Source organism: Parasteatoda tepidariorum, chromosome 10, assembly GCF_982258835.1.
Source record: "Parasteatoda tepidariorum strain Cologne lab strain chromosome 10, Ptep-v5.0, whole genome shotgun sequence".
In the NCBI taxonomy this organism is placed as follows: Eukaryota; Metazoa; Arthropoda; class Arachnida; order Araneae; family Theridiidae; genus Parasteatoda; species Parasteatoda tepidariorum.
This window is the reverse complement of record NC_141764.1, coordinates 89,589,365-89,611,779: the sequence shown is the minus strand read 5'-3', so window position 1 is coordinate 89,611,779 and position 22,415 is coordinate 89,589,365. Positions and strand designations below refer to the sequence as shown.

Sequence of the window (22,415 nt, the reverse complement as noted above, 5' to 3'; positions counted from 1 at the left end):
CCTAATTTGCAATCTTCATATGCTTATATTCGACCATCCTGACATTTTAATTGACCTCAATTGAACTAACCTTGAAATGCATTACAATAAAACCATAGGTTACAATAAAATCATAGGATAATTTTACAACCCTGTGATGACCGTAGGTTTACTAAGCCAGCCACCATAAAACTGTCCAAGTCGGTCTAGTGACCATACAATTGCCATTAACTCGAATGATACTTATTTTCCGTCTCTGTAGTCTTCTCTTTACTCACACAGTGAACTAAACGCCTATTGTTATCGTTTCCAAGATGAAGCAACATACCAACTATACCATCTGCACATGCATCATTGGAAACTTCAGTTATTGAGCTTTAAGGGCATAGATTGGAATAATATCTTCTAAAGAAACTCGTTAAACCTAAAAATTTTTGAGCATCGTGTAGATATTTAGGTTGGGGAAACTTAAATATAGCTTCTACTTTTCTTCATCCAGACTTAATTCCGTTTTTATAATAAATCCCAGATACTCTACTTTTTTGTTCCCAAATTCACATTTAGGTTAGTTCAGGGTCAAATTGGCGGAGAGTCGTCGGGCTTTAAATACATTAGTTAATTTCCTCCGACGTTTCTGCTGTAACAAGTATGTCATCCAAATAGCATAATAGCACTTTTTGTACAACGGACCTAATGCGCGGTACATCAATCTTTAAAATTCTGCTGGAGCATTAATTAAGCCAAAAATCAACCTCTCGAACTGTCCTGTGTCATCTAGGGTTATTAAGACTGTTTTTAGTTTTGCTTTTTCGGTTAGGGGTATTCGTAGAAACCCGTGCGCCAAGTCTACAGTTTTAAAATAACTACAGTCACGTAAATGCTCCAATAAATTATCAATTTTAGGTAATGGAAACTTATCTTTGACAGTTCGATTGTTGAGATATCTGTAGTCAATCACTAGTTGGTTCTAGTCAGTCCTCTTCTTCACTAGTATGACAGGACTTGCACAGGTTGATCTTGTTTCAGACAGAATTCCATTTACTTTCCATTCATCCACAATTTCTTTACTAACAGCTCTTTCAGAAGCATTCGCCTTAAATAGTTTCAAATAAATGGGCTTTGACCTTCCAACATCTCTAATATCCATTTCTGATTTAGTTAGTGCATCCTAGCTCTGAAATGTCCATAGCAAAACAATCGCTATATTCATTCAATAGTTAAACCAATTCTTCCTTCCGTTCATCATCAATATTGGAGTCAATTTTCTTTTCGATCAATTTAATGGGAGCTTTTTCCTTAAAATTATTACAGCTAAATGAACTTGAGATCTTTTCTTTAACTTCAACAACTTCCACTCTTCCTATATATCGACGTTTTAAAAGCCTGAGATTTTTGTGTCCGATATTTAATAACGGAATGCTCGCTTCATTTCGTTTTTATAGCAACCAATGTATTCGTAAGGATTCTCCATCATAATTGGCCAATTTTCGATATCCTCTGCTTGAGATATCCAGCTGCCTCAAGAACTTTAGGATGGATTCTTTAAGGTGGATTAAGACTTTAATTTTAATTAGGAAATTACTAAATGTTTCTTCCTCCTGATATCCAACTTTTCCGATTCTGTCATAAGCGATGTATGGTAAATCAAGCCATGTTATTCCGATAATAAGATCAACTAGCTGAACATTATCAGGAACAACATAAATACTTATTAATGTGCCCTATGCGTTTCCAGCTTCACTTTATCCATTAGTGGTCACTGCAGGTACCTTTTGAATTACGAAGCCATGTAATTCATTGATAGCAAGTTCAAGCTTCAGTTCTAGTTTCTGAGCATTTGACATCTTTCGAAGACAACAGTAACTTTTGGAATCAATTAATGCTTTTACTTCGTTCCAATTATTAAGTTTTGCTTTTTTTAAGTGTGAATTACTCCCTTTGGTATTTCCGTCTTGACAAGCTTTTATCACTTGAACAACTACCTTCAGCTTTAGAAAAAAAATTTTGGCTATGAAATCTGTTTTATTGAATATTCGGCATGTTTTAACTGGTTTTGGCAATCGGTAGTCCTTAGAAATATGCCCAAAATTGTTGCAGTTGAAGCATTTTGGTTCATCTCTTTCATTACATGTAATACAACTTTTTCTTCTCGTTATTCGTTGCAATTGCATCATCTTAAATGGAGTTCCGTTTGTCAAAAATCCCTTCTTTACGTGGCTGTTTATTCCTTAAAGTTGATATCAAAGTATCATAATCATCCAGTTTTACTACTAAATCGTGTGGATTAATCAGCTCTAACCAATCCTCAATAAAATTATTTTTTTACTTCTTGTGACAATTTACGTTTTATCTGATCCGCTTTTAATAAGATCTCTCAACTTTTCAAGACTATCTACCTTAACTCCATTAATCCAATAATTAAAAAAAAAAACTTTTTAATCTTTAGACAAAATTTTTACATGTACTCCTTATATTTTCGCTATATATGAAACACTTTTGGTGAAATTTTTCGGGTGTTAATTTATACCATTTTAATAAAACCTGCTCTACTTCTTTATAATCATTTGACAGTTCTTCTCTATTTCTCTAGTGATTCTCTAGTGATTAAATGATATGTAAGCCAAGCAAGTGAGTAACCCAGAAATTTGCGATTGTATTTGCAATCAAATTATGAAGTTTCAATCTTGATTTTATTGATGTACTATTAATATTTTGATTGGCGCCGGAATTAGTTGACCTTTTCTCTGATTCAATGCTTAATTTTAGTAATTCAAATTTTATTTAAATTTTTCTTACTTTGTGTAGTCATTTGCATTCTTCAATTTATTCTTGGCGTTTACGTTCTTCAATTTCTTCTTGGTGTCTACGTTCTTCAAATTTTTCTTTTTTAATTTCCATAATTTATTATAGTTTTCAACCATTATTTGACACAATCTTCCTCAAACTCTTTAATCGCCAAATTTTTCTTCTTTAAATCTTTATATTTAGGTCTATCATTAACATCCTAACCTAATTTTGCTACCAATATTTTTGAGCAGCATTTTATTGCATTAACGATAAGTAGCTATTCCGTATTTACGAAAATCTTTCTTACGATGTAAAAAGTTTTATATAAATCCAGTTCTGATTTTGTCGGCTTCTTATGCAGTTAATTCAACAGTAAAAAATCCTTTAAGGATTACAAAAACAGTTCATGGAGTTTAAAGCATACTTTATTTCTGGTAAGAATAAATTCTAACTTAAACACATTTATTTTATATAGGGTATTATCAAATCAAATAAAAGAACGTTACGATCTATTTGCATTCCAAGAACAAAAAATAAATGAATCAAATAAAAATAGTAGGATAGTAATCTCTCTTTATTCTCAATTTTATTTTATTTTGACACGTAAATAAAATATTTACCGACAAGTTTTTAAGAAAAAGACTGATTTTGCCTTTCATTTCATTTCCTCAGGCAAAAGAGTAACAGTATGCAAACTACAAATATGTAAATCAACAAATAAAAAACACCTTATAATCTTTTAAGAAACTCATTTTCCCTAATTTCAGTAACAAATATGAAATGAAATCGGGAAGAAAAATAATATCTGAGGAAGGAAAAGGAAGAAAAAATACCATTCTCTAAAACGCTCATTATTTGCGGAAAAGCAATTATTTCACTGTGATCTGTTTCTTTCTTAACTGGTAAGAAAAACTGCAATTTTTACATTTTTATGTTCTCCTTTTTGAAAGTTTGCAATTGAATCGATTTTATTTTTAATAATAAAGTAGTAGCTATTGTTTTGTTATTGTAAGGGAATATTTGACATTTAGAGCTTTAAAATAAAATTATTAATTATTTTGCATTTTATATGAAATATTAGTATATTTCACCTAAATACATCCAAAAAAATTGAAATTTCAGGAACTGAAAAATGCTATTTTCATTTTTAAACCAAACGCGAGTTTTTTTTTCTTCGAAATTCCAATTTATTTGAAAGTTATTACAATTTTAAACAATTTTTGCTACATGTTTTCAACTTTTTCTGCTTTAATTTCCTTTTATTAGTTTCTTGCTTGACTTGATGGTAAAATAAACAACAAAAATTAAATAAAATAAGAAAACAAAGGATTGAAAAATGATTAAATAAAATAGAAAAACAAAGATGTTACCACATATAAATCATTAAATTTATATCGAAAATTTTAAAAATGCACAAGAAAGTTTTGTAAAGGATCTTTTCGGAAATAAAGGATCTTTTCAAGCATGAACTGTTATATGATATAAGGTCATTGCTAGATATTGTTATGGTTATGTATTGCTTCGCATTTTTTGCTTTTTATTGTATCGCATATTCTGTATTTTTTAGTTAAAGATCTTTTTTTTTTAAGTACTGTTGTTCATGTTTAAAATTGATTTACCCAGATAGCACTGTTACCAAATTTCACCAAAGTGGGACAGTAACGGGGACTCGTTTGTGAAATCACACGTGACCTCCGCTACGTCCATTCTAGGGTTTTTGAAGGCTACTATGTCCATCTTTGGGCAAGTCACATTTTGACGTCACTCAAACGTCAGAGACCACAATGAGACATAACTGTCAGCTTGACGTAACCGTGTGACAAGAATCTTCTCAGCTTATTTACACGGTGACACTATTGAGATACAAGCGTCACAATTTCATCACACCGGGACTCTGTTAAGACGTTAATAAGTCACATCTCTGTCACATGGTGATCCAGTTGAGACGTGAATACGTCACATCTTTGTCACATGGTGATCCAGTTGAGACGTGAATATGTCACATGTTTCTCACATGGGGCGGTGACTGTGAAAACTAAATGTCTCAATGTGGTCTCATGGTGACGTCTAAATGACATCCTTAAAGGTGGACATAGTAACCTTTTTAGACCCATGCATCGACGTCGCAGAAGTCACTTGTGACTTCGCAAATGAGTTTCCGTGACTGTCGCAAACTGGTAACGGTGTTATCTGGGGGGGGGCAGTATTTTGGTCGCTGACCGATTATTCAATTAGTGATTCAATTTTAACCCTGATTTAGTTGATGTATTCATACAGTTCTTATTAAAATACTTTAATAATTTATGGTGCAAGTAAATTTGATTAATTTTTAATCTTTTTTTAACTTAACAAAAATATACAACTTTTAAATATTAAAATATTTTATCAGTAGAAGCTTAGAATGATTTCTTACTGCTCGTTCTCACTAACTTATGAGTTTTAGTTGTTGGGTTGTTACCTGTTTTGATTAGCGTGGGAATTTTATCCGAAAAAACTTATTTCCCCCAGAATACTTAAAGAAAGAGAAAAAAAAGCCGTAAGAAACTGGAAGAAATGAAAGAAACTGAACGAAATGAAATAAACTAAAAATGTCCAAAAATATATGTTTTTCAATAATATTTAATGGGTAGTTAAAAACATATTAGTTTGAAAACTATTATTTTCATTTTTTTGACTGCTTAACTTTTCTTTAAAGCCAGGGTAATTTTTTAGAAAATGTAAATAGTAATTTTGTTTTTATTAATTTCCTTTTTATTAAAACAAACTGATACAATTTAATTTTAAATTATAAAGTACTAATTTTTCATAATGAAATTTTAATATTAGTAAATCTTAGTTAGAATACTGTAAGGTTACCAGATTGTTACAAAAAAATTTTGCTATGACATTTAAATTTAAAACTCACAAGTTTTATTTAAAGTAAATTCTCTATAATTTTGAGTGCATTTTAAAGTGTTTATTCGCGATTTTATAGGCATCATTTTATGATTTTCAGTTCAAATGTTAAAAAAGTTTTAAAGTTTATTGCCACTTAAACTTCTTAAAATTATTATGAATAATCATCAATTAAAATTTGAAATTCAGTAATTGGAGATAAAAATGTTTATGTTTCTTTAATAAATTATAACTAACTTAAATATGATTAGGTGTGTAAAAGTGAAATTTGTATTAAAAATATCAATTGTTAATTACCTTTAGTATATTACCTAAGAACTGTTTTGAGTACTCTTTCTTGACACCATTTAATTATATATATATATTTTTCTATTTGTAATCATGACTACTATGTAGGGAAAATTTTTATATCGTGATCTGCGGTAGAATAATTGGCAAGTCTTATCAACTTCCGGGCGTATTAAGTTTATTTTAAAATTAAATCATATTGTGAGACAATTTTACTAAAGAGTATTATTACTGTTTTAAATTTAATATCAAAATCAAAGTATATATTCAGTATTATATATTAAAATTTCTTTGCCTAATTAATGCTTATTTATCTATTTTTAAAACGTAACTGGAATCAAATTCGTTTCCAGAAAAATATTTCTTCATCTCTTCTAACGTCAAATGGTTTCCTTTTCATCAAAACAAATATTCATTTCAAGATCTTACTCTTTCTCATACATCACCTTTTTCTTAACATTATTTCAAATTTCAAATACGAATATTTCTTATGCTTTTCATGTATTCAGCTACTTTTTCGTTAAAATCTAAAGTTTATTAAATTTATATTACTTAATAAAATTATTCGTTTGCTTAAATTACTGTTAGAAGGAGAATTAAACTAAAAATATAATCAGAATCTGAATACTCATTATTGATATCAATCAGATAAAAAAGTGATATTAAAATAAACCATGCCAATTTCATTCAATAAATAATTTATTTCGGTTTTCGCTCTGATTGACTTCTACAATAAATCATCACGTTTTAAGAGCGTTTGTGTTTTGCACCAACTGAAATTAACTTGTAAATACAACTTAAATTTCCTTTACCTACAACTTATATTTTTCAACTGAAATATAAGTTATAGGATTTACAGCTTAATTTTTAAGAAGCAAACTAAAAATGTAGATCTTGGGAGTGGTGATGAAGTTATTCCAAGTCTACTAATGCGTAGTTGTATAAATTATTATATATTTTATACCTAGTTGTTATTTGTTTTCCAATGCCCATCTGGGGTATGATCTTGAATCATACAGGCATCTGAAGAGCAGATTTGTTGGCCATTCCTTCAGGGACACCATATTAGGTGGGCCAATGTTGCTCCCACAGTAAGAACATATAGTACAGAGAATGAAAGAACATCCATGCCCGGGATTCGAACCCATAACCTTTCTAATGCAAGGAGTATTAGTAAATAGAGTATTAGTAAATATCCTAATTTACTTAGTAGAAAATATTATTTTAGAACTATTTTATACATACATTTAATATTTAATTATATTTTTAATACTTATTTTGAACAATCTTTTTTTTAAAAAATTGCATTAAAGTTACGGAATTTAATTACTGCAATAAATAAGAATCAAATTACATAAATATATCAAATTAAATTTGACGGAATACTTTCATAAACACTTCATATTTTCTCGAAATAACCACCCCTTACCTTTTGAAAAGACAAGATATTATTTTATTTAGTTTACTTCAAGTAATTAGGTTTTTCAAAAAACTGCTGAAAAGTTAAAAACCAAAATTCAACTTTTCCTGTAAAGGTGATTGAGAGGAAATTTGACTTCAAAGTTCTTTTAATTAAAATTTGAAGTGTTTGATAATAAGATTTCAAAATGAAATAGCGTGAAGAATTCTCTATTTTCAAATATCGAATAAACTTAACTTTTAGAATGGAGTCTAAGCTTACCATTTTCCAATTAAATGTTCGCTACTTTTCAATTTGAATCTAATTATCTACTTGACAAACTTTGCATTTTTGATTTTAATTATGCATAAATTTCATTCCGTATATGGCATCTATAGATTCAAAATAAATTTTTAAACATAATTTGAAGTAATTTATATTTCAATGTTTTCGTTGTGATTTTTCTGAAGAATAATAAGCATTCAACTTTTCAATTTAAACTTAAAATTCCAGAATTTTTAAAAACTGCTCATATTTAAAACGTGGTATTTACGTTTAAAATACGTTACACACCTCAGTAGAAAATATCATAAAATACATCAATACTAAGAATTCTAAAAGTTGTAATTTTTTTAACCGTAATTAGTATTAATTTTACTGAGTTGTATAATGCTAAAAATGAAAAAGTGAGTACTCTTAATAATTTTTGATCTAACTATCAGATTTCGTAATGGTTCTATCGTAATGGTTCAAGAATTTAAACATAAATATGGTAATTAATTTGTGCTTACGAGTTTTTATATAGACCCAAAAACATACTTTTTTGAATGGCCGCTGATGGATATGAACTCTTAAGCCTCAAAATATATGGGTAGCCGGGATCTAGAATATAAGATCCCAGTAGTTTGAAGTAGTGGTCAAAAGTTTGAATCCCTTAACACAATTTGTTTTATATGTATTTCACTATATCACGAAAACTTTTGAAACAGACGGAGAAATTCGTCCATCTTAATAATTTACAATTTGTTCCTCTGGAGATTAATATATGAAAAATATTTTTTGAAATTATGTATTATTTTTTATTATTTTATTCAATAGTAAAAAAACGAATTTTAATGCATAAAAATTTTTACATAATCTTGAAATATGTAATTTTTTAAAAAAACAAAGCACAAAATTAAACGTAGTAATTTGAAAAGTTTTCGCGAAATCAAATTTTTAAAATATCAGCGTTTAAAATTTGACTACTCAGACCAACTTCAACCAATTTCCTTCGTAACTCATTAAAAAAAAATACTTTTCTTAATTATGTATTATTTTTTTTTATTATTTTATTGAATTGTAGAAAAAGTGAATTTTAATGTATATAAATTTTTAGATCATCTTGAAATATGTCAATTAAAAAAAACAAAGTGCAAAATTTAAACAAATCTGTCAAGCAGTTTTCGCGAAATCAAACTTTTAAATAATCAACATTTAAAATTTAATAACTCAGAAACATTTCGACCGATTACCTTCGAACTTTTACTGCGTTGTATAATGCTAAAAATGAAAAAGTGAGTACTCTTAATAGATGCTTAATACATGCTTCAAGATGATATTTAAAGTTGTATGCCTTACAGTTTAATGTTTTTTTAGATATTATTAATTAAATTAGCAAAAAAGAAATACTAATTATCTTGCAAAAAATTTTTTTTTACGTGAAACTTTATTTCCTTGTAAATCCAATCCTTTAGATCATTGAGATCAAAAGTGATTCAGAGTGTTCCCTTTTTTGTGCGTTGTACATTGTACTATACACACGACGAAAATCAATGTGATACGATTGATTGCAGCAAAAGTGACATCAATTAATAAGTCTCGAATGACTGAAACGAAAATAACATAAATTATTGGGAGTTGAATGACAGCAATAGAAGTGACACGAATGAATGAGTTGTGAATATCTGTAATGAAGAAGTGATTGATATAACAAATGAATTAATACGAATTTCGTAACATAAATGAAAGAATACGACTTGTACTGCAGTAACGAAAAGGACAATATACGAAATACTTCTTGAATGCGCTGTGCCGAAAATGACTTTAATTAATTATGTGCATAAAGGAATTAGTAATAATATTTGTACGAGATATAAATGACATACAAATATATGACATCAAACTTTCTAAATAAACGTGCTATCATTTTAAAATTATTCGCGTGTGATTATTTATGAGTAAAATATACTAAATACGCAAACGTTTTACCGTATTTTTTTTAACCATTTTAAGTTGCAATATTAACATAATTTGCACTTGTTTGAGCACTAGAGTTAAGGCTATAAGCTTTACAAATATTATTTTTTTAGAAAAAATAAGAAACAATTTAAAAAAAGGCAAGGATCTAGATAAAAACATGATTTATTTATCATTCACTTTCTCAAGAACTATTCGACCGATTTCGCTTAAGTTTTGTTTTTTATACGTATATTTCTTTGAAATGATGTAAAAAATTGCATACCTCATATTGCAAAATTTTCTCTTCTGTTATTAAGTAAAATAATAAAAACTTAAATAATTAAAACTAATAAGTATTTACTAAAGCTTATTTTTCTGCATGTAACTTACCTTTGGATAGACAAATTTCATAACAATATGCAACCGTTTTCCATTCGCTTAAAAAGTTCTTGAGATATGACAAAATATGGAAAATAAAATTACATTAAGGGGACAATACTTTAGATCGCTCTTTTGACTTAATTATTGGAACCATATTTTCCACATTGACAATATTTTGAGAGCAGAATCGGAATCCGACGACAAAAAAGTATGTTTAGTCAGAGAAACTACTTTTTGAATTTTATTTAGTAACTTGAAATATTCTCTGCAATAATTAATTAGAAACTTTGAGGTGAACCCCACGAACCATTAAGATTAAGCCCTAGAAAGTGAAGATTCAATCATTAGATCAGAAGTTATTCAGGGTATTCTTTTTTTGGAACTCTGTTCCACTGCTAAAATATTATATGAGTGCACGGTAACATGCATGCTAAATATCAATAAATACAATATAAATTAAGCATCATAAGAAGGTACAGTTTAAGCAAGAAGAGTAATTTTTAAGAAGTTTAATTTCTTCGTTTTGCTTCTAAACACCTCTATGTGTATTTTATATTATTTTTATTCATTGTACAAATTCACAAACTACACTGCAACTTAATACTTCAGCTATCCATAAATGATACAACGATGCATTATAATGCAGTGATAGATTAAAATATTAACAAAACATGTACGTAACTGTATATTGTTTGACTCAAGCTTTGTTTTATCTTTAAAAAAAATTATAGACAGTAAGTATAAGAATATTTTCGAAGTATTTAAATTACGTTTAATACTTTTTAACAGTCTTATTTCAGCAAATTAATAAATGCATCACATTCCGAATCGTTTTAGGTTGCAAAATATTAATGAACTGGGAAATTTGGAATCATCTTATGCTAATATCGCACGCTTGAAATCTTCGACAAGCTTCAGTAAGTTCTTGTCGTTGGAGAAGGATTAAAACCTGTCTACAAATATATCTTTCTCATTACTCAATTCTTAATCCTTACACCTTCTCGATATCCCAGGAACTTTAACCAAGTAAGGATTGGACGAAGTCCCTCGACCCCTTCGAACAAAATACCAGGAATTTAGTTTTAATAGAAATGATGTCCATTAAAGGACTTTCATTGTATGATATTATTGTATATTTTTCAAGCCTAAACTGCTGTTTCATTTCTAAATTATAGAACATTATTGTCAGAAATCTTCTAAACTACTTGTTTTTAATGTAATATTCAAACCTGTGAACGGAATTTATAAATCGACTATGTCAACCTTCATCTATCAAAGGTATCTCAAGATAGTATTGAGTTAACATGTCTTATATACTAGTGAATTGGTATTTAATATTTGTAGTGGTAGTTACGCCGCACCTGTTTAACTAAATAAGTTTTGTCGTAGCATTTTAGTTTCTGGTAATTTACTTCGCTTTCTAGTTTATTTTTCAATTATATTCATGCTCGATAAATTAGGTGGCATCATCTTTTCTACTACAAGATATAATTTATAAATGTGTTAAAGTACTAATTTATTTATTACAGGAATAAAATTTAATAAATTAAAAGCAATTATAATTCAAAAACAAATAAAATTCTAAAAGTTTCGAATAAGTACAAGTTTAGTATCCTTAATGAATATTTTCAGAATTATTGTTAAAAATAAAGTGAAAATGGTATACATGTGTCTGAAACTAATGTTTATGTGAGAAAAGAAGAAAAAACAGCTTTTACAAAACCAGCTAACATGCGGTTAAGGAAAAAGGTTAGATTAAAAACACCAACTTTTCCATCATGGCTAAAAACAAACCTCGATTAAGGTTTGTCAGGAAATCAAACTAGTTTTGATGCTTTTAGTCATATCTTCATAGGATAACGATTCGTCAGATTTTGATGGAGATTTTTCTTCTCTCTGAAATATTAATTTGCTATTATGCATAATTTTTTAACACATTTTTAACGAGGAATATAAGCACATTTATCAAGTGCGGTGATTACAGAACACCCTGCACATATGAAATTATCAATATGAAGCTATTATTTTCAGATTTCTCGGGGAAAATGATTCTTGCAAAATTACCGCACTGCGTGGTAATGACAATTCTGTTAAAAAAATACCATAATTTAGACAATAAAAATTTAAATATACGGTATTTAAATCATTCATTTGGTAATTTTACTTTTCATAAAGTAACGGCTCAACGGAAGTTCTTGTTTTCACATTTGTAGTTCTTATTACCACACATTTAATGAAAAATACAAAATGAAAAATAAATTTTACCGAATAAATGCTTTCTATGCCATGCTCTAAGGTATCATCCAGAACAGTGATTCCCAAAGTGGTCTATACCGACCCCCAGGGGTCGACAACGATCTGCGAGGGGTTCATGTTAAGTGAAAATAAAAAATTGGGAGCCAACGATAGTAGATCTCATACAAGCAGGTCGTGACTTTTAATTTTGGCATTTCATGAATGGAATAATCGACGTACACTGATAGTATCCATTTACTTACATTATATTACCTTATAATATAAAGACATATATCTATCTACGTTTTATATAATTTCCAAAAGTAGCAATGCAGTAAAAATTATATTAAAATTCAAGTTATTAGGATTATTTTTTGATATATGAAACTGAATTATTATTAACTAGCAGTTGCCTGCAGCTCCGCCAGCGTACGTTTTTATTTTCTCTTTGTGTAAGGTTTTATTTTGTAACAAAAAAGTATTTTTCCGCGGCAAATTGTAGCCTAGCCTGCGTCAACTCTTTAACTAGATAGATCTTCAACTTCATCTACGCACAAAATCACGGAGATTTGTCGATTAGCGTTGTTGATTTTGTTGATTTTGACAGAACGACAATACACAACTTCGGTTTTGTATACAAACTTATTTCGGCAAGTATAATATTAGTAGTGGAGTACAGGTCTTAGAGTGCATTATTTTACTTCATTTACATATTAATTCAATTAAATTAGTCTGAATTTAATTAATAAATTTATAAGATTAACATGTGTTTTTTATTACGTTTTTCACACTACACTTCACTACATTTAGAAATTTAAATCTTTCACAGTGAGTAGCATTATACCAGCTGTCAAAAATACATTTGAAGTTGATGAATTTACAAAAAATAAATATCAGGTAAGCAAGGGGTCTACCCAAAACCGAAAAACAGGGCAAGGGGTTTGCGAGACAAAAAAGTTCAGGAACCACTGATCTAGAACATGAAGCGCCGTAAATTCTTCCTTATTCTGGTAGTGCTTACCATACTTTTTTTTAGCATTTAATTTTTGTTTAGTTAATCAAAAACTAATTTACTTTCGATTGTATTTTTTTTCTTTTAAATAACCACGAAATAGTTTAACAGATTTCAGAATATACCTGGCATTTATTTAAACCTAATTGATGTTAACTCTAACAAACAATTACCTAAATCAAACAAAAAGATATAGAGAAGCACTACAGCTATTTCTACATCTAAATAAAATTATTCAAGTGTAAAAACTTTTCGATGCTTCAAAGCTTGGGCCGACATTTACCAAACTGTTGGGCGTTGACCTTTTTACACCACAAATAGCGTGCAAACGTTGGTTGCGTTGCTTAATTATAGTTCTCCCATAAAATATAAGACCAATCAAAATGTTAAATACCTGGCTATTTGGAGGTTATTTAAAGTGATCTTACGATTGTATAACTACTATATGTTCAGTAAAATAGAGGCTATAAATCCATTGTTTGTATACCCTTAATAGTGACTCAGATGAGTTTTCTCGTAAAATTGTCCACTTAAGCTTTCTTTACTTTGGAATAGTTTATTGAATCGTAAAATTTAAAGTATCCCAACAGCTCAATTGTTAAATCGAGGTTAAATTTGGATGGATTTTTAAGGTTCTTGGTAATATTGCAAATATATTAAAAGTACTTTAATTATGTCAGGTTTCAAAGATATAATATTCTCCATATTAATAACAATGCATATCAATCATAGTGAAAACTAATTTGTAGTCATTACCAATGCTGTTGAAGAAGATGTAAAGTTAAACTAATAAATTCCGGAAGAATTACGTTTAATTTGTTAAAAGAAGTTGCCCTGATGTTGATAAAGACGCTTACAGAGCGTGCAAAATTTTATGCAAATATTTTGTAAACTACAGTTTTCTTTGAATAATCTTTAAATTTCAGGGCTAAAGTCTGAAATAATTCTGAATGACGTACATCTGTAGCAAAGAAAGTATTTACGAATTCTCATTTTTTTAGGTTTTGTTTTAAAAAAACCCGAAATTTTCAACAAAGCTTTCATTAGTAGAGTTTGACCGTATGATGGTAAATTTAACATTTTTTTTTGTAGATAACATTGTTTTAATCAAACCGAAATATCTGCCACATTTTGAATTTGGCCATTTGGACAGCAGGCTTTCGTCTGATAATGGATATTAATTAGTGTTGTAAACAAGCATGTGAAATATAGCGCCTTTTAAGATTATAATTTAAGCAAAAGCAAAGAATTTATAGTGTCATGGCTCCAGCTTGGACAAAAGTGTAATTATATTTATGTTAATCGGCGGAGGAATTTTGTATTTAGTACAAGCTATTGATACTTGTAAAACACAAGCTTTATCTAATATGTAGGTGACAAATTTAGGTTTACTAGGCATATGTTAGAAAGTTCTTTTTATTTACTGAGTATTTTTTCAACTAATTTAATCGGGAAAAAAGTCATGTAATTCTTACGTTTGAAAACAGAAATAAGGAAATAAGGTAAATTAGCACTAAAATGTCGTTTTCTTTAAGATTAAATGCTAATGCCAGAAAAATAGTGTTTTCTTTGAGGTGGGGGGAGGGACTAACAAAATATAAAAAGTGTATGCTTGTTGTATCTTGATTTAATGAAAGGTGTTTGCTACAAGTCGCTAGCATACATTTCCTCGTGGACTTAGCCACTCATAATATGTAAAAAGTTCTATACTTAAAGTAAATCTAAACATTTTTAATATATTCCAGAATTATTTGATATTACATTTATGATAAATTTTATTTTTCATTTAAGTATTAAGCTACTTGAAAAATAAATTTTAATTGCATGAATATTCAGATAAAATCAACTAACAAATTTAAAATTAAAGAACTAAAGATGAAGAATTTTCTGAGATGGATGTTTGAACTCGTTCTCAAAAAAAAAAGAAAAAAACTATGCTAATAGTCAAAAGTGTAATATATTTAACTCAAAACAATAATTACTTCTGTTTAAATAAAAAGTTAAAATAGGTACTAAATATAATACTTTCAATACATTTTTTTAAAAATAATAAGAAAATTTCTAATGAAATAATTTATAATGTAATAATTCCAGAAACTATTTAATATAATAATAAGAGAAAATTATTTATTTTGAAGCAGAGTGAGTAACATAAAACTGTTTACTCTGAATAATGAATAGATGATCAGAGATTAATTAATTGTATTCCCTATTCTGAACAAATTTCTGACACAGAAAAAAAAATATCTACAAATTCTTTGTTTTTTTTTTGTATTATATTCCACATGGAATAGGTAAAAAGAGACTGCAAAATTCAAACACATTATGCTAAATTTATATTATTGTAATTTTTTAAGAATGTTTCAGCACCATTCACTTCATAAATTAGGGAATTTTCTTCTTTTCAATTTTCAATTTAAAAATAAATAGAAAACTGCCAGTTTATAAAACTAAAAAGAATATTTATGAAAAATGCACGTCTATTTCTTATTAACTAATCTCTAAGCAAAAACTGTTAAAAATACTTATTTATTGACATTCCTGCAATATAAGAGGAAGTTACTAGAAAATAGGGTTGGCATGTTGGTAAAATAGAAAAAAATTATTCTAAATGAAAATATAATTTCGAAACTATTAAACAGGTGTTCTTTAGAAGAACTAAGTTTCAAAATTACAGAATGCCTAAGTTTCTAAGTATTTTTTACATAATATGATGAAAAGAAACAAAGAAAAGTTTTTCTATCGAATAAAAATAGGTTAGAGCGTTTTATTCTGTGCTGCCACCTACGGGTTAGTTTTAAATGTAAAATGGTATCCCTTATATAGATAATTTCCGTCTTATACCTAAAAAATAATTTTTTGTTTATTTATTTTTTCAATTCCCGTTTTTTTAAAATTTATCTACTTTTGTTATTTTATTAATGTCAGATCGATTTGATAACTCTTCCGACAAGGAAGAGTTAATAAGTTAAGAAGAATCTAACTAAAGGATTTTATTTAAGTTTACAGAGTATACAAAGCATTTTTAATTTTGTTAAATCACCTTTGTATTTAATGATTTTTTTTAAAAATAGGATTCAAGCCATTTTCGTTATTCTATTTATACATTGAAAATATAAATTCCCTCCAAAACAATTATTCTTTATGCATTATTTACACTTCATAATGTAATAATTCCAATTTATGTGTGTTCAAAAACTTGGGAACTTTTTATAACCAGTACAATTTCTTTTATTTATGTTTAAGTTAATTTTTATTAATTCATTTAGATATCGAAAGGAACATTAATTAGAGAACGTTATTTAAACAAATTGTTTTCCCGATCAAAATGTTTATTTATTTATTCTTTTGAAATATATATGTTAGAGTTTTTATTCTGAAATATTTAAAACCAAGTATAAGGTAATACTCAAAATACTTCCAAAGTTACAGCAAATGTAGTAAAACTCACTAAATGAAAACGGAACATAACATCATCTGACAACTCCCTTCGTTTTAGATTAAAGTTATTTGTTTAAAATTTTATCTTTAAATGTGTTTTTCTCAATTCATATTTTTTTACTTTACTCACAAGATTTCTCGTTTTATAAAGTTAAACTTTAATAAACAACTTGAATATAGCATGTTGCTTAAATTCATTTTAGCATTTGAATATCGGTAAATATTTAATATTTTTTCTAGTCAAGTGAAAAAATCAAATAAATCCTAAAAATTAAGTTTTTTCAAATTTTTTTTAAAAAAATACTTTTTATTTTCCTATTCTTTTACAGAATACTATTTTTAAACACAGCCTATTTGACTGCCTGTTAAAAGTTATATATTTTAAAAACAGCATATTTGATTGCCTGTTAAAAGTCATATCGTGCGCGCAAGATGCTTTATTATCTCTTTTTTTACTTTAAATTTTAGCAATGACTACAATATTTCACGAAAAAAGGTTTGCATTTAAATAATGTATAAGTTAATGATAAACAACTATAAATATTCAGAACCTTCATTTAAATTTTAAATAAGTTAAAGAATGTCAAAAACAAATATGAACATTGATACTTTCTCGATGAAATCAAAGCCATCTAGACCCTTTAATAATATACGGTTATTTAAGTTATTTTAATTAAAATTTCCATTTATAAAAAACTATGTTTCGTTTAGATATGTAAAGAAATCTTCCTTATATTCCGTGCTGCCACCTACTTGTAATGCGGCATAGAATATTTAATTTATAAGTTTATTTAGAAATATTCTTTTCTCCACAGCATTGAAAAAGGTCGGTGGTTATATAACTATTTATAAAGCAAAACTTCTAAATTATTGTGCCTAAAAGAAAAACATAACTTTTTCCCTTCATAAATCATTTATTTATTTATTTAGTTTTAATTCTCCTACATGAGTGACAAATGTTTCGATTCTTTGGATATCAACGAGATGGCAGCACTTCAGTATATATAAGTATGTCTTAAACAAACAAACAAAATTCTATTAAACTTTAAATAACTACAACAAGATGCTTTTCTTAAATTATAGATAGTCAATTTACAGTCCTGGGTCTAATATTTTAAAAAGTAAAGATATATATTAATTTTTCTCTTGGGTTAACTTTATACTGTACTATCGCTGTTTATGACTCAAAATCGATATAACATATAATAGTAAAAAGGCTATTTAATCTTTATATCTAAAATGCTTTAATCAACAATTTAAGATATTTAATATTTATATCTAAAATGCTTTTTAATCAACAGTTTATGATATTTAATCTTTATATAGTTCAATAAGGCACTGTAGTGAAACTTTAATATTTATGACATATTTATTTACATGAAAAAGTTAGTTAACTTGCTTTTTTATTCGTCCCGATTTCAACTTTTCACAAAATAACATAAAATGTATAATAGTCGAAAATAATTATATATGCATTCGTAATTGCCCGTAAAATCCTGTAATCCTTAACTTAAATAGAAGATTCAGATTACTTTGTTGTCATTGGATCTTGATTAGAAATTCAATTTTTGAGCTATTGTTATGTAATATCTCTTCTTGGAAAAAAAAGAACATTTAACTAATTTTATTGCAACAAAAAAAAAAGAAATAGGACTTTAAAAAATTAAAATTATTGCGATGGTAACCAAGCAAAATGATTTGGTTTGAAATTTATCCCAGTAAAAATGTTTTTTAAATCCGTAAAATAAAATCTGGGTTGATGCAATAAACATTTAAGGGTCTAATCGAATCGTTAAATTGAATGTATCTCTGAAATAAAAATAATGGAGCGAAAATTAGTGAAGGAGTAGAGAGGAAAGGAGTAGTTCTCAAATGTTATACGTAAAAAACGGATTTGATACAGTTTTTTTTCTCCAGATTTTTAACGTTTTAAATATTCGTTTACGAATTCGAAACAAAAAAAATTTTTTAACGAGTTTCTGCTTTATTTATTTATTTCATTTTACTGGGTACAAATTTACTACTTCCCTTTAGTATTTCCTTGAGAGTATATAACTGAAACATATGTAAAACACTTGAATTGAATACTTGCAAATCATGTATAAAAATATTAAATTAAGTATTTAGAAGGCTTTTTAAACCTAAAATAACGTTGTTTTGAATTGGAAACATTATTCAGATTTTAAATTTATTCTTAGAGGATGCTATCGTTTGTCCTGGATGTTACGTTGTACTTTACTTTAATATACATTTTAGAATTTTGTCAAAGAAAGAGTATTTTATGAATTACAATAGAAATTTTTAAGCGAGTTAAAAATAAATACTTTATCAAAACCCAACACGAATCATTAAAGAGGACAAGAAATATGAATTATTTTTTTGTCTTTTTTTTCAACAAAAAATCGAGAAATATATATTGATAATTGGCGGAAATACCTTCAAGTGAATATTCCTCTTACTGAATGTACCTCTTTTAAGATGCGGTCAACATAGTTAGACTTCATTCTTAAAGGAGAGATATTTGAGATGAAATAAATAAAATTAAATTAAATAAAATCAAAATAATGTTTTCAATAATAAAAATTAAAAAAAAAAATCATTTGTTAAAACATCTGCTAAAACATTTTTCATATACAATTAATTTTTCCTACTAATTTTATAGGGTGAAGTTAAATTTGACTTGATTAATGAAGCAGAACACTTAGATTCAAAATTTTTATAGCATAACTTTACTTGTTAAAAGCATTTTTTTTTCTTAAGTTTTGTACAAAACTGTGGAAAAAATAAAATTAATCTATGACATTTTAATATTCATTTAAGAATGTTTCTTGAAAATTAATTCAACAAACGGATTAACTTTCAATAATGCTTTATAATCTCTAAATGCTCAATTTTATTGATTTGAAATATACATCGCTCCAACTTCAAAACTATTTGAGATACATAAACTTGAGAAAGAATTAATTTCCAGCATTAAACTTCTTTTTTTCAATTTCTTCCCAACAATAACTATTTTTACATAACATATCATAGGTTAAGCGTAAAAATTATTTACCACTGATGTAAAAATAGTTATTTGAATGAAATTGAAAATTGACATATTTTACTCAGGTGAAAAATCAAACTTTCTCAATATTTCTGACTTCATAATCATTAAAGTTCAACATTTATTGTTACTGTTAAATAAATACTAACTAATTAACCAATGTTTGTTTCTGTGCAAAAAGTAGAACTTCTGGATTTCGCATTTTTTTTCCAGTTACAACGCAAAATAACCAAAACTTATTTACTTCATTCATCATGAAACTAATGAAGATTGTTTTTGCTTCTCTAGGTAGACAAGCTGCTGGACAATGCTAGGAGCTGCTGGAGCTCGTTGTCGCCGGAGATCGCTGAGCCCATGTGTCACACCAGCTCCCTCATCAAGGAATTCCCTGACCCCAGCCGGGGTCGAGGAGCTGGCTGGGCTTGCTAACCGAAAGTCCCCTAACAGACTTTCCATTCCGGATTTACCAGCTGGAGTAACTCTTAACAGAAGAAGGGCTGTAAATACAGGAGACCAAAAAACATGCGTGCTCTTACACACAAAGCTCAAAGGAATAAAAGTCGACGAAAGCTCGTAAGTTTGCATGTTTTAATCCTAAATATTCATATATGATAATTAATTGTAAGCGCTTCGTTCTATAAGTTTCCTTCTACAAGCATAATGCGACGTTACAAATCGATTGAAATGCTTGAAACAATTTAGTGATCGACCTCACTTTTTTTAAAAATGTTATTTTATTTATTTTACAAATTTTTTTTTTAGTATTGGTTCCAGATAGATTTCAGGTATCTGAAATTTCCCTTATATAACTGCACTATACACCGTAAAGAATTTCTTTAAAAAGTACTAGCATTCAGGGTGCATCGTCCGTGAAGTCCATTTTACCGAAAAATCCATTTTTAAACGTAATTATTCATACCGTAATTATTACAGTAATATTTATTTAATTAGAGTGATTTAATGGTTTTATAATAATATTTACTGAAAAAATAAACAGTATATCAAGTTTTTTTTTCGGTAAAATATTTCGGCAAAAATGGATTTGACGGTAAAAATCCTGAGTGATGATACATTTTACCGTAATTTGATCCGGATTTTCTTTTTACAGTGTACAAAGAAACGCCCTATTATCGGTATGGCAAAAAGGTGCCTATAAAGTGCTCTTCCAGGTGCCAGTTTAAAAATGTTATTTATCATTTTAATTGTCCTTCAGTTGTTAATTATACTATAAAAAAATTTCAAAACATTTCTCCTGTACAACGCTTACAGTGAAAGAGCTCAATAGTGCAATCTATACTATGTACATATGTTGCTACTATATAACTATACTATGTTATATCTATACTATAAACATATGTTGTCTGACATTCCCATATAGTTCATTTAAATGAAGTGTCCGTAGCAAACTGACCAGTGTTGGAAGCCAAACCAACACTCCGTATTTGCTAGTAGAGTGATTATATTTGATTATGCATCCGTCATATTTTAAGCTGACACTTATTGGGATTGGGTGATGTATATGTTTACATGAATATCAATCAATGTATTTTGTGACCGTTTACTAGGGTATAAGTTATTCTAAATTCAAGCTCAAATATTAATATTCAGTTGTGGATACTATTATTATAGCGTATTGTTTCTCATTCCTAGTTCACAACATCTAAGTGGATTGCATAAAAAATTAACGAAACAATAGATTTAAATGCATATATTTATTGCATTGTCACTAATTCGAAAATGATTATTTACTTTCTCTTGACATTTCTTTCATTCTTTTGTGTTTTCAGCATTCTTTTGCTTAGTTTTATAATTATTACAAGGTGTGATATTTTTAGACATAATGTAAATTTGCCGGCAGGCTAAAAATGCTCAACTTTTGTATCCAGGTTTGATAAGAATCTATGTGAAAATCTGAAACATCTTCAATTAACTTTTGGTACCTATTTTCCCATTGGAAGTAACATATCCTTATTAAAACACTGAATATGTCAAAATGATGGAAGCTTAGTAAAGTATTCATACTTTAAAGGAAAAAGAAAACTCATTAAGCTGTTCGGTGATAGTTCCTGAATTCTGGTGTAGAGTTACAAATAAATTTAATGTTTTGTCAAAAAATGCCAATAAAAGTTTTAATATTTTTTGCACATCATAGTCTAAGAATTCAACAAAATCTTATCTGAAATATTAATGCAGAACCTGATTTAAGATTCAACAGTCAGACAATGAGCAAATTTCTGAGCTTTAATTCTGTCAGAAAATGAGAATATTTAATATTGAATGCTTAATTGATTATCAATAGGTTTGTGAAAAAAATTTTGCTTTAATTTTCCTGTATATTTTTAATAGCATAAATATCTGGATTGAGTCTTTTTACGATTATTATACTATATGATAAACGTGCTGCCGAAATTTTTAGTATTTTTTTTGTTACTATTGATTATAGAAGGGGTTCCTGCTTTCTGTGCGAAATTTAGATGGGGTTCGTAAGGACAAAAATGTCTGGAACCACTGATATAAAGAGTTTAAAGATTGTCAATTATTTTTGTATTTTAAATATTGGAATATTAATAGTGAGCAGCGCATTTCGAAGTTCACGGAGAAACAATTCTGATAAAATTAAGTAAGTTATGATAATGACATTTCTGATTTTAAAAAAGACATAATTCTGGATAATAAGACCAAAATATATGATACTTAAAACATTCGTTTAGTAAATTTTCCGTTCCTATGGT

The 22,415-nt window shown here is 27.9% G+C and overlaps 1 protein-coding gene across 1 annotated transcript in view; it reads left to right on the top strand.

Annotated features, from left to right (window-relative positions):
* The window catches only part of LOC107438207 (voltage-dependent calcium channel type A subunit alpha-1), a 668,849-nt gene that overhangs the window by 170,608 nt on the left and 475,826 nt on the right, over positions 1–22,415 (top strand). The window contains exon 2 of the mRNA XM_087153325.1: positions 19,972–20,256. Coding sequence (XP_087009451.1) covers positions 19,991–20,256 — 266 coding nt within the window. The 5' untranslated portion in view covers positions 19,972–19,990. The remainder of the gene's footprint in view (positions 1–19,971; positions 20,257–22,415) is intronic.